A 14,292-nucleotide genomic window follows, 5' to 3' on the forward strand; every position below is an offset into this window, starting at 1 on the left:
AACATGAACATGCATTCCATAGCAAAAGCAAATGACCGTGTTAAGCACATTTTGAATAAGCAGTTTATATAATTGGTGTATATATATATATTAAGGCGACATTCTGTATAAAACATTACCAGTAACAAACCGGGGGCCGTTTGTTCATGTCATTATAAACACGAGTAGTGAAATTTGAATGTATATGGAAAACAACTACCAAGCACTTTGCAATACGTTACACATACCCTCGTCTAGAACCTTGAAATTAATGTGACACAAATTTATTTTTACGCTCAACGGAGAGCTTTAAAGTGCTTACTTAAAGGTCTACTTCATAGTATTCACTGACCCCTGCCTTTCCCCATTCATATTTTGTTTCCCATATTGCCAGCTGTGCATATTTCCCAGATCACAAATCTACATTGTGTTTTATTTTCAAATCGGCAAATATTAAAAATATTTTTTGCATGTGCAAAACATTTCAGTTTGGAATCGTCTCGTCTTGCCAAATTAAAAAGGTTCATTTAGCAACAGTAGACGCCTGAAAATGTTCAAACTACTTTTCCCATGAAGCCTTGTGCACATTGTATCCTGTAACCCTTGACTTTGACGATTCAAAATAGTCGGACCACGTGATTCTTTACCATCAGTGTATAAACAGCTTTGTATGTATATTATACTAAAATAGTTTATTGTTTGGTTTTGTGCATAGCGGTAAAAGAACGTGTTAATGGAAACCAGCACGGCAAGAGTGAACATAGGAGACATTGGTGAGTTACACAGATCTGGACTAGAGTTCAGCTGTTCTGCTGTCCAATTTGAAAAACACGCACCAGCTACCTGATTCCAATACATGCGTGCCTGTATAGACCTTGTTTTGGGAACATGGGTTGCTTGTGATAGTCAGGAAGTATTTAAATCTTATTATCGGTTAAGAACAACTACAACACTCAAGTAAAATATTATCTAGCTGTGTTTTTTACTGCTGTAGGCAAGGATTAGGAATTCATACAGACGTGTATATTACAGTAGTATTACAGTATGTGTGAAGACAGTTAATGTTCTATCTCGAAACAGTGTTATTGTATCAAAAGTGACACAGTCAAAGGTGTAAAAAAATAAGGCATTGTTTAGCTTAATTGCATCACAATATACGCTTGAGAAAAGGCAGTTCGTGTGACGTTATGCAGAGTGCAATGGCTTGTTTACAAGGACAAGCTGTAAAACCGGTTGCACAAGATCTTAATATCTAGTTACAGGGTGTGAACCATGTCAGTGTGCTGCTTCATGATAACAACTTGTAATGCCAGTGGCAATCTCAGGCACATCACTAGGTGTGGATAATGTTCCTAAGAGTAACATGTAATGGTGCCTCAGTTTGCAAGATTATGATTCTGGTTTGTAAATGTTGTTTAAGTCAGTTAGGAACAACGTCACAGCAAGATCGTAGTACCACGTATCCAGCTTCTTCAGTAGGATACCTCTGGCAACAATTTACTAAAGCACAGGTGATCATTGATCAGAAGCTGCTATTGCCATAATAGTTCAGGTGGGTAGCTGCATCAGCATGTGTAGGCTGGAACAAGTAATAGGTTTATTCCATGCTGAAAAGAGAGGAAAGAAAACACAATGTTTTGACCGTGGAGCCTTCTTCAGGTGTGAGAAAGACAGGGCAGTAAGCAAAGGTAATGTAGCCGGAGAACAAAAGCTGGGAGAGAGGAGGGGCCGCAGGCGGGAGCAGGGGACAGACAGAGTGGCCAGTCAGGATAGGTGTGGAGAGGTGTGAAATGAAAACAACAATGAATAGAGAAAATTTAGAAGAAAATGAGTCTGTTGTTGGGAGAGGGGGAAAGGTGTGATTCTAGCTGCAGGATAATTTTAGTTTCAGTAGTCTTTCTGATGTAGGAGTTAGGAAAACCATCTTTGAGAACACAGATGGAGAGATTAGTGTGATCATGGCTGTCAGAGGTGAAATGAGAAACAATAGGCTCTGAGAAATCTTAAATCTTCACAGCCCTAACATGTTCTCTGAAATGGTCTCCGAGTCTCCTTCCTGTTTCTCCAATGTAGATGGCTGGGCATTTACTGCAAGAGATACAGTAAACAAGGTTGCTGGAGGTACAAGATGTCATCTGAGTGATCCGGAATTGTCCTGAGGGGCCTTGAATAAGTGTGGTGTTAGATATGTAAGGCCGAAATATTGCCATAATAGTGTAACCACACTAGAGAAAGACCTGTAGAATAATGACAAAATTTGAATTTGTGTATTTTTAACTTGTTAAATTATACTGGGCTGAAATGTCCAATATTAACTAACTTTAATTTAAGAATGCACTTTTATTTGTTTACTCAAATGTCTGTAAGCTGCTGTGTTAAACTGGAGTTTTCAGTACTCAGTTGTTTTTTTATTTTACCTGCAAAAGGTTTAATTGAGAGCCACAGTCAACATTATTGTAATTTTTTTTTAAATTTTACAGACACAATATAATAAATGAAGGAGGTTTTTCAAGAACAAATTCCCTGAATTCTGCATTCCAACACTTAAGCCTGAAAATTGACCTTGAGTAGCCTGGTCTTGGGAGAGCCTGTCACATTCTGTATATTTGAGTTCAGTAGAAGGAAGAGGTACAGTTTTCAGCCCATCTTGCTCATCTGGGTGTTAGTAACTAATTAATCTGAGCATCCTCTCTATTTTTTTTCAAGAATTGCTTGCTTATTTGCTTGCCTAATTGCTTTTGCCTTTGCCCATAGGGTTCTGGGCTGATCGAACCGCAGTGCACGAGGCAGCCAGCCATGGGCAGGCCCTGCAGCTGAAGCAGCTGATCGAGAGCGGCGCCTGTGTGAACGTGGTCACCATCGACTCCATCACGCCACTTCATGAAGCCTGCCTGCAAGGCCAGACTCACTGCGCCAGGTTACTGCTGGCAGCAGGCGCACAGGTGAGACTTCCTTTTAATCTTGATATCATATTGCCACTTTTTTGCCACAATTAGAATAATTAAAAGGTTCCCTGCATTTTACCTATTGTCAAATCTGGTGTAAGTAGGTCTACAGCATTATTTAGATGGTAAATACATATATCTGGATGCAGTGAGAGCATGTATTGTATCATTTTTGTTAAATATTATTTTGTTTACGTTTATTATAAAAAGATGTTTTGAACAATTGCTAGTGGTCTTCACATCACCATATGCAAAAATGTTGCCATTTCCGTTTTCCAAAGTACTTTTTGTAGTGACACCGTGAAATAAACAAGCAACGGATCTGCAAACATAGTCTAAAAGTGTTGAAGTATGCCAATGTAATATTAATTCCGCAAGCAGCGATTTCAGGAGAATTGGATTGATTGCGGTGTGATGTTTGTGTTTTTAGGTTGATGCAAGAAACATCGATGGCAGTACTCCTTTGTGTGACGCCTGTGCCGCTGGAAGTATAGAGTGCGTGAAGTTACTTTTAGAACATGGAGCCAAAGTAAATCCTGCTCTGTTTACTGCTTCTCCTCTTCATGAGGCCTGCATGAGTGGTAATATACACTTTACTGGTCATTCAAATCATCTCACCTGGTTTCAACCTCTCTTCTTTACAGTTGCTGCATGTGTATTGCTTTCCGGAAAAATATGTTTCTCTTTGGATATGTGCTGTCCTCTGTCAACAGCCATAGCCAGGCAAAATATTCTCTCAGGCCATTTTAAAAATATCAGGCAAAAGATGATGTTGTTATGGAGACCGCAAACTCTGATCTGTTGACGACGAAAAACTACTATATCTGTGATGAGGGGGGCTCAGGAACTTGTGGCTGTGACATCACTTGGAAATTTGACAAAAATAAACATAAATAAATACCATCAACATACACAGGCAATTCTGAATGAATCCCCGAGAAAGTTTCCCAGTAAATCCAGTTCCTGGGGCTCCTTCACACACATCCTGTGCCAGGAATGAGCTACCTTCTCATTAAATGGAGTCTTCTTAGTGCAGTTGTAATCAGCATCAGCAGGCAAGATGCTTTGAAGCTTTCACAGTTCTCATGCAGATAATTCATATTACAGCTGCTGTCCAACACAGGAATTTGCATTGAATTATTTTTGTTCCGCATTAATAAGGAAGTCAGTCTGTTAGGGGTGGGTCAGCCTTTTAGAGCACAGCTTTTATTCTTTACAGTTTTTATTCTGTGAATTTTACTTAGCATGACAAATTCACCAAGAGAAAGCTGATGATGCCGCACTGTTCTGTAACATTACACCCATGCAGTACAGCAGCTATTGTTGTTGCAAGTACAAAGTGTTCAACAAATGATTCACATTTGCAACTTCAGTAATGGTTATAATAGTTATTACACTCATAGTGCCTTTCTTATTTATTTATGCTATCAATGAAATGGAAAACAAACATCATATAAATGAAAGATTTCTAGATTGGATTAATGTGTCCTGCTGAACAAATAAAAAACGTTATGATGGTGGATTTTTGATTATTCCTCCATTTCTCTTGGTGCTCCAGACCTCTTGGATTTTGTTTGTGAGCGGCCATCTTGAGTTTAAACCACGATTGATTGCACTAATGCGTGGAGATTGAGATGCCCGGTTGGGAACACTTCTTTGCCAGTTTGGATGTACAGTAATGTGATGATGGCATCGTTTTTTTTTTTACACCAAACATAAGATTGATAAGCATGTCTGAAAAGTTTTTTAACAATGAACACAACAGTGGAAGGTGTTAGACTCAGCTTTTCTTTTATGGGCACCCACAATTTGTGGATGTCAATGATTGTCTGCTGCAGTCTTTAAAAAAGTCTGCGAACTTAACAGTGATGATGCATCCTACTACTTACTGAATGTCTTCCATTTATTACCTCCTTTTACAAACCTTTGGAGGCCTCTCCATAGCCTTGGGGCTTTCAGTGCACGTCCAGAGAGGAGAATGTTATTATACGTTTGTTTTTGTTGGATTTTAATGAAAGAAACAATTCTGTGCATTACAATTACAGTATAATTACATTTAATTACATGTATTAAAGGCTATTACATTTTTAGAATTGTTTCTTACGTAAGATATTGTCCAATGCAGAACCCACTCTGTCGTATTGTGTTTTTTTGTATTTCATCTGGGGTATGAATAAATCTGGAAGGCACTGCATACTTTTACTGAGAGTAAAATTTACTGCATTTACATTTGTTTTTCAGAATACATCAAACCAAAGTACTTGACTTATCATTTAAAAGTTCTTTGCGTTAAGAAATATTATGGATATTTTCCCTTTCCAGGTAACTCAGATTGTGTTAGACTTATGATCTCAGAAGGGGCCAAGCTGGAGGCCCATGACTGCCATTTTGGAACTCCACTGCACGTTGCCTGTGCCAGAGAGCATGTGGACTGCGTCAAGGTGCTGCTGAATGCAGGTAGACTTCAAGTGTCTTATAGTGCCTGCTATAAAAAAAATACTCATTTAAATTTTAATATGTGTTACTTCACGTAAGAAACACTTAAAGGCAAGCATCGTAGTACTCGGAGAACCTCTACAATGCATCTAGGGGTGATAAAAAGTTCCGAAAAACAGCTCCTAATTTTGAATGAATTCCATAAGACAACTATTGAGATTTCCAAACTTGGGGATCCCTTTACTCATGCCGTACTTCCTTTGTGCATACATGTACTGCAACATTTTAAAAAAGGAATATGTGTTTTTACTTTCAATCATCGATTGATTAACAACTTTGAATACAATATTAGGAGACTCTGATGTCCATCTGTCCACTGTGTCCTTTGAGGGTCATAGAGAGCCAGAGCCTAAGTCAGCAATCACCTAGGCTCAACACAGGACTACATTATAGATGGGACTCCACTGCACCACAGGCACGCATTCACTGCAATAGTCATCTGTGTGTCGAATATTTCAGGACTCATGGGCCTTTAATTATTCGTCAGAGTTAAGATGACCAAAAACTCTTAAAACACATACATTGTAATGACTGTATGCTTGTGAATTGCCACAGGTCAGTGCAAGGCAGGGAACACCTGGAATGCTGAAATAGCACTTATCTTCACATGGTGGCTAGGTCAGCATCATGCATTGACCCCTCTGTCATCAGATCTTAACCCAGCAACTATGCAGATTCAGCTGAGTTGACATAGACCATAATCAGATAGGATTATTAACATGGCACTGGCATTACAGAATGAATAAAGGGTCAGTTATGGTGGTCAGGTGCTTCTGGGAGGCTGTGTGGGAAAGATGAGTATACTCTGAGTCTTTGGTCCAGACCAGGCGAGTAGAGAGATCCGCTGAAAGCACCGGTCTTCCAGATGTCTGGGGAACCAGCAGCTTTGAAACCAGACAGGCAGCTTTCCCCTGAAGAGCTGGAGGGAGCCTCAGCCTCTCTCACCTCCAGTCTGCCTGCTGGCTCTCTTTGGCCACACTGTGGTGGAGCAGGTTGATGTTAGCTGGGCTATCGCCCTCTGGTGGCTGTACCATAGTGTTGCGTTCTACCTTGTGAAATGTGGCCTCCCGTGCTGTTTCCATCTCTCTATTTCTCCTGTCGTTTTTTTTTCTTGCTCCCGCGTGCAGAAGAAGATCATGATCATGGTGTGCTGACACATATGTTCCCATCTGCATGGATGTGTTTTATGGTGGACAGTTCACTCTTAAAGCACCTGACTTGCATGCAAGTGATTTGTACCCCATATTATATTTAAACTTAGTTAGAAATTTACAGTGACCTGGTATCACAGTTAAAATGTATTGAATGTACAGAACGTCAAAATCCGGCTTGATGTTTATCTGGAATCTGGCATTACCTTTCAATAGAGCTTCAGCATACATACAGTAGAACTGAACAATGACCAATACCCAGTATATAACGTTAATGTTTAATGTTAAGAAATCTCTCTAAAGAAAACACTTGTAAACTGTAAACTTCAAATGTTATACCGCTGTTACAAATGTACTGTACAGATGTACAGTTATTTATTTTTTACTACCAAGTATGGAATGTATGAATTTGCCAACTATGCATTGTACGTGTAGGCCTCTTCTTTCCAGACTCACTAGTATGGTATTTTGAATTTTTGCTTATAAATTGTGTCTAAATGAAGCACATTTGATTTTGTATGTTTGTCTGAAATTCTTGCTGTTTTTGGAGGCATCGGTACCTTTCTGTCTTTTAAAATAAAATATTTTCATTAAAAAATGTCGGTGCCGCAATAATGAAGATTGAATATGTGTGATCTGTTTTACAAGGTGCAAAGGTGAATGCAGCCAAACTTCATGAGACAGCTCTTCATCATGCAGCCAAAGTAAAGAATGTGGACTTAATTGAAATGCTGGTTGAATTTGGAGGGAATGTGTATGCCAGGGATAACCAGGGTAAAAAGCCAATGGACTATACCAGAGCTGGCTCTCCACCTTTACTCTGCCTGCAGTTTTATGAAAGTAAGTTTTTAGTGTTTATTGTGCTTTCATTACCCGAAATAACTTTCTTAGTTTTGTATCTATATTATTCCAGCGTTTGGTAATATAGACTCTACTAAAATTATATTAGTGCTTTCTTGTTCGTCACTAAATAAGATTATTTTTTTAAAACAAAATTAAAATCGCCAGATATGTTGGATTAGCATGTTATGTGATTTCCGTATTTACCCCAATGCAGCACACAGGGAAGAAAGTGTAAAACTAGGCAAATTTGCTCTGTCCTGCCACTATTTAGCCTTGTTAAAAATGTCATAGGCAACACAGCAAAGGTTTAGTGCCGCATAGGATGCTGCATGGTTCACAGTGTCATCAACAGTCATCAGGTCCCATCTGACACTAGATGGCGCTTAGCCTACTGCACACTGCCAGTAGAGGAATTGCCTCACAGGAACCTAGTACATGACCCAGGCTTGAACTTGTGATCATAGTGCTCAGCCTGCACTCGTGTCAGATCCCTTACTGTTTGAGCAATTCAGGAGGCCCCCATAGGATCAATTTAACAGGTTCTAGTTTGGTTAGGAGAGTTAAACCACCATTGTCATCCTTCTTAAAGTTGGGAGCCAGCTGTACTTCATCGCACAGTAATCCCTCACTATACCGGCAACTGCTATAATTGAGTTTTTATTCATATGAGTAGTAGTCATTCCTGCCTGTTTTTTTTTCATTTAACAAGTAGATTTTCACTCTGACAAGCTGGGCTCTCGTAAAGCATTCTTCTTTTTTGGGTTCTTCGCAGATGATATTTTTTTTTACATTTTAACTTTTATATAATAAAGGCTTGAGTGTGTTAAGTGCATATAGTACAGGATAGTACCTAATGTTTATTCATTTGCTAATGACTACAGTACTGTAAGTGAGCAGGAGTCTTACTGTTCTCCTGCCTATTGTTTAAGCATCAAGCACATTATTTGAATAATTAACCAGGATTGTTATTGTTTTCATGCTTATGTGCAGTGTGCAGTTTTCAAGGAACAAATTAAGCTCTTATAAGGAGGGATTACTGTAGTTGGTTGATACTTTGGTTAGCAGCTTGCTGACGTTGTCTGCGAATATTTTTATTAACAGTGTCGTGGGCATGTGATAAAACAATGAGATTGCACTTGTTTTGAAAAGGATGGTTTTTTTAATACTTAAAGATGCGACTTTAAACTATGAAATTGTTTATTAAGTTTTTCGCCTTTATTCACAAGTTTTCTGTCCTACTGCAGGAAACCCACTGAGCTTGCAGCAGCTGAGTAGGGTCAGTCTGAGGAAAGCCCTGGGGACAACAGGCCTTGAAGTAGTAGCCCAGCTCAATATCCCACAGAGAATAATCAACTACCTCTCTTACCTATGAACTCAGCTGCGGGAATGGAGCTGCAGTATACTTGAACACTACGGTGCAATATCACTGTTAAAGCTAAACATGTAATAGTACAGGTACTGTAGAAAGATCTCTGCATATCAGGCTTCAGTGTTATGATGGTATACCTTCATCTTTACAGTGCAAAACCAGCAGAAAATGTTCTAGAATACATCAGTGGTGAATCACTTTTTCTGTTTTAGTACAATATCAACTGTCAATCTAAAAGCCTATAATTCTAATTAATTCTGATATGTAGTGTAGGATTAAATTGTATTTTGAGATCAGACAAATGGTCGAATTCAGTTTTATGTATGACTGAGAAATAAAAGAAATGGGATCATAAATAGAAATAGTTTTTCCTCATGTAACTTATATACAGTGTTTAGATATTGCCTGGCACATACCAGTTGTACACCCAGAGTGGAAATTAATGGAAAACTGGTTAAGGTCCGAGGTCTGAAGGAAAGTTCTGGTGGCAAATTTGTGAAACAACAAAGTAATATGTATAGCAACAGGACAAATTCTTTGAAAGCCAGAGCAAACACAGAAATGATTAGTGAGACATAGGTAAAATTGCTGCAATGCTATTTCTTGAGTAGCTTCTAAAGCAGTACATCAGAAGCATTGATATGGGACAGTTTAAACAGTACAGACTTACCTAACACTTTAAGGAAGTGAAAAGAAATACTTAGGGCCCTGTTTATTTTGGTATTGCTATGGTGACCTTTCAGTATTACTTTAATGTACCGAATGTTTTTGGTGTGTTTTATAGTTACTTGACTGGAATGTTGGCATGTTTTATTTCTTAAAATGAAATGGTAAGGCTTTTTTTCTGTACCTAATGGATACTTCCATAAAAGTATCCAATTTCATTCTTAGAAAAGAGTATCCTGATATACAAAGTCGGACTGGATTCACAGTATTTTAGGTTTGTAAATTATCTCTATTCTAAAGTAAATAATTCATTATTGAAGTGTCATCTTCAATTTGCATTTCAATTCCTTCATTGCAATAAACAGGTACAGTGATACTTAAAACATATAAATATAAAAGTGTTCATTTTCTTTTTTGTTCAAGCTACAAGTTATTTATAATATTTAACAAGCAACTATGTATATGTTTTCCCAGTTTACAAGAGAGTAATAGTGGGGATGAAAGCATGATTAATACTTAATAATGAACAAAAACAACCTCATTACACTAAAACCGGGTGGCAGCTCGACTGAAGAACCCATTCAGATTTTTCAGGAAGTTCAATTGTATGTACAGTAGGTGATTTAAAACCATATTGCTACTTGTTCCTCTTGTAAGCATGTCTAGTTCACTTTATATGTCTTGGAAATTTAATGAAAAAATGATTCTTGCTTATACTATGGCAATATTTTAAGCTTTAGGTTTATTGATGTAAATTTGCAAGCTCTGAAAAAAGTTAAACTATTTGAAGTTTTAAGTACTGAAACTATGTGAAATGCTAAATTGAAATGAACAACGGTTTTATTATAACTACCGTGTTGGTAGTTTTAAATTCTGGGCTAAATACCATAAGGAAACCTGAATAAATTTAGTACTTGAGAACAGTAAACAATATATAATAAAATACCAACTTTTCTTAGTTCCTTTGTCCTGCACATTTAAAAAAAGCCTCTAGTCATTTATAGTTAGATTACAAATCATATAATAAATTATAAAACAGCAATATATGTCTTTTTAAAAGGTGTGACGAGATCACCAATTGGTCACAAAAACAGCACAGATACAGTCACACCCTCTCATTCCTGACCTCAGTGATGCCCTGATATTCTTGTCATTAGTGCTGTGTGATCTAGGTCACTGCTGACGAGTTGATCTTTAATGTTCTTGAAATCAAGGAAAGACGTAGTGGAAACTGCATCAGAAAGGGTAATATCTGAGGTCTTGATCTGAGTGTTTTTCCTTTCAGCCAGTCCAACAGGAAACACCCTCTATAACAACGTCTGTTTTCTGTCTCAGAATCCTGGTTATTCTAAAAATATACTTTCTCAAAACCCTCATATGATTTTGGTTTTCTTTGAAAGAAAAGGCTTCCTTAGAAAAGTGCAACATATTCTCTGATCCATGAAAGCGAGCACTTCTATTTAACTTAAATTGTAGGATTTAAGCTATTAAACACAATATTTAAAATGTGTAATTCTTAATGTCTTTATGAATGAATTTAATCGTAATTTTGTTCATATCATTAGGGTTATCATATACAAGTTTAGAATATGCAGTGATGTAAAACCAATCTTGTCAACTTGAAACTGGGTTCCTTTAAGCCAAAAATGTGAAATCTCCTTTGAATCCTGGCAAATAACATTTGTGTTACTTTCCAATGTATTGAATATCTTTGTTATACAGTATAACAAGAAATACACTGTGTACACCACATTTACTACAGAAATAAATGATCTAATGGCATTCTGATTACCAACACTTTTTGTCAACACTTTTTTATTTTGCTCCATGAGAGAAAAAATGTTCAGTCATTTCCTGGATGGACACATTACTGTATTAGCATTGTGTAAATCCTATAACACTGCAAATTAAAGTAATTATATGAATGTTCCCATTGTACTATAAACAGATACTATAGTTCAGATGCTGAGACTTGAAATAAAAAGTCATCTAACATGTATAAAACAGTTTATACAAAATAACACGAGTAGTGCACAAATTAAGTATTGGTATCATGTATAGCATGTCAGATATACCTTAAGTGGGAACAAATTGAAGCTGTTTAAATTGTTTTGCTACTGCACTGTTTCTGTATATTATTATTACTGTTGGTCTTCCTTTACCAGTTACAAAGCATCTAATACCTGTTGTAGAATAATTGTAATTGATATATCACTGACATTATCATTTTCAAATAAAGATATATCTTTCAGAAACAGAATGCTGTTATTTGCTTGATACTTTCCTATTAAAAAGTTTAATACAGTTAAATGAATAATACTTTGTATTTTTTAACTATGGTATAATAACCGGCAAGCAGATTTGATGACAAAATATATTTTATTGAATTCTGCATGTTTGGGATCTCTACTTATTCACTGAAACATGATCATTTAACACAAAAGGGTCCAGGTTTAGTGAAGCGTGTTTGTAGTTTCCATAACTGTGCCACTAGATGGGGTGAAAGTTGTACAGAAGTTAACAAAATCTCCATGGACAAGCTTTCTGATTTGATGTTTTTTTATTTTAGTTAAAAAGTCTAATTTAATGGTCCTGATCTTGTGGACCATTTGGTTTTATTCTTGTAATTATTTATATTATTGGAAAATAACTATTGGATGGCAACCTACAAGTAAAATACACAAATATATTAGTCTATGGCTAAGGAAACAGATTAAGATTTTTCACTAATTGTGGACAAGCCTTGAGCTACGAATACCAAACATATGGCTTCATGTCTCTTTTACTTAAAAATAAAAAAATAAATTGCTTACACTTCATGACACGAAAACAGTGCACTTTACTTAATGACAGCTTTGGAGTAAAACACTGTCCTCAGAGTGAATATGTTGTCCTCAAAGGAATGTTCCTGAAGTCTGAAGCCCATTTAAAAAGATAAACATAATTTTCAAGTTTGATGGTTCATTTATGCCTTCTGGAAGAATGCAGATCATTCCACTTCTGGTTCAGAGTTTCAGAAATGGAAAGCAGATGTCTTTCATGTAAATGGGCCCAGTTTTTTAAGTCCACACACGACAGGCTCTTATAATGGCTGTCTGGGAAGATGTACAGTTTGCAACTGAGAAAACACCGAGCTAAAACATGGATGATATATAAACATTTAAAGGGGAGAGTTAATTCAACCTCTAGGTGATAACATTAATTGCAGTCACATCTTTATACTTGTGTTTATCTTTCATGCATTTGGCATTGTTGGACTGTGAAGAATGATGTTATTCGTCTAGATGAATGTGATATTTTCTTTTTGTGAGAAACCTTTTCCATGCTAGTGTGCAGCATTTGTGTCTTTTAGTGCCGTCTATCTAGGTGATTAGCTCATGTACAATGAAAAACACAAAAAAATGTATAGTTGGATTGCAAAAAAAGCCAGTCTTGTAGTGTTCTATGGTCTCTGTAGTAAAGCTGGAGTCATTTTTCCAAGTAATAAGCAATAAAACTTGATTTTCAGTCAAGCGAAACTGCATGAATAAAGAAGGAAATTCATGCTTATTTGAAACACATGCAAAGACTTATAATTATAAGAAAAATATTATGACATTTCAAATTGTTTTAAAAGCTTCCATTTTTATAGATTACTTAGTTTTGCACATGGCTAACTTAACCATAACCCACAACATGGTGGAAAATCTAGGATATTTTCTTGTATCAGTTTAGGGGTATAAACCTTTGATTGTTTTAATTGGGATTTGAAAGTCTTCAAAGTCCAAATATATGTAACACAAAGAATGGACTAAAGAACGTTTATCAATCATAGTATATTTTTTCTTTCTTCTTTACAGCATGGGATAACCTTTGCCTTCGGGATGCCATTTCAGAGGGTCTGTGGATGAAATAGGGTGTGAAGTATTTTCAAAGTTTTTCAAAGGCTTGAAAGGGGAATATGTCATCCTTCCACTGTTCATTTGTGTTGAGGTTTACTGGCTTTGATAACTGAGGTCTGTGGTCTTTTTCTTCACACAAGATGCTCAAACTGTTACATAAGGATTCCCAGACTGAACTCTGTCAGCAAACAAAATTAACTTCCAGATTCATTATATGTGTGTCAAAATCTTGGCTGTATGCTAGTTCTTCTTTAATTGGTCCCTGAATAGTCAGTCTGGTTTATTTCTGACCGTTCTGATGACTTCAATACAATGAATATACAGTGCCTTGCACAAACATTCAGACACTTGCAGTTTTCACATTCTGTTGCTTTTAATTTTGTAGCAATGGCAATTCAAAGTAGATATTAATATTTGTTATATATACAGTACAACCTACTCCACACAAAGCAAAAAAGAAAAAGAAGTCATTTGGTAATTAATACAAAAGGTAAGTTACAATTGCAGAATTTATCAAATCATTGGCAAACCAAAATTAATTTGTGTGCACAATATTTTTGTGGCCAGTATTGTGGCAAATATTTCGTGTGACCTCTGGCTGTGTACAATAATACTGGTTTTCGTAATTTTAGAAGAAATACACTCTGTAAGGTACCTTCATCAGGTAGTGAATTTTAAGGAAAGGTTCATCCATGAAAACCAAGGAGCTTTCAAAACAACTAAGAGATAAACCTCTGTAAAGCCACAGATCAGGGGTTAGGATATGAACGCATTTCAAAGACCCTTAATATCTCTTTCAGTATGGTCAAGTCAATCATTAAGAACTGGAAGGCACCTAGACAGTGCAGGTATACCTCCCAATACCTCTTTCATCATGGTAATGTTAATCATTAAAAATTGATCTAGACACTACCTAGAAGATCAAGCTGTTTCTCCAATGAGAGCAGCCAGGCAAAGAGAAA

At 36.7% G+C, this 14,292-nt stretch overlaps 1 protein-coding gene across 1 annotated transcript; it reads left to right on the top strand.

Moving 5' to 3' along the window:
• The first annotated feature begins 618 nt into the window (after nt 1-618).
• On the top strand, nt 619-11,703 carry LOC148829754 (ankyrin repeat and SOCS box protein 13-like). Its single transcript, XM_088923036.1, has 6 exons — nt 619-752; nt 2,734-2,921; nt 3,355-3,505; nt 5,247-5,381; nt 7,220-7,411; nt 8,659-11,703. Exons 1-6 carry the CDS (start codon nt 713-715, stop codon nt 8,784-8,786), a joined length of 834 nt encoding a protein of 277 aa, XP_088779162.1. The 5' UTR covers nt 619-712; the 3' UTR covers nt 8,787-11,703.
• Nucleotides 11,704-14,292: the final 2,589 nt, after the last annotated feature.

The sequence above is a fragment of the Atractosteus spatula genome, chromosome 8, assembly GCF_055471065.1.
Source record: "Atractosteus spatula isolate fAtrSpa1 chromosome 8, fAtrSpa1.hap1, whole genome shotgun sequence".
Classification (NCBI taxonomy): domain Eukaryota; kingdom Metazoa; phylum Chordata; class Actinopteri; order Semionotiformes; family Lepisosteidae; genus Atractosteus; species Atractosteus spatula.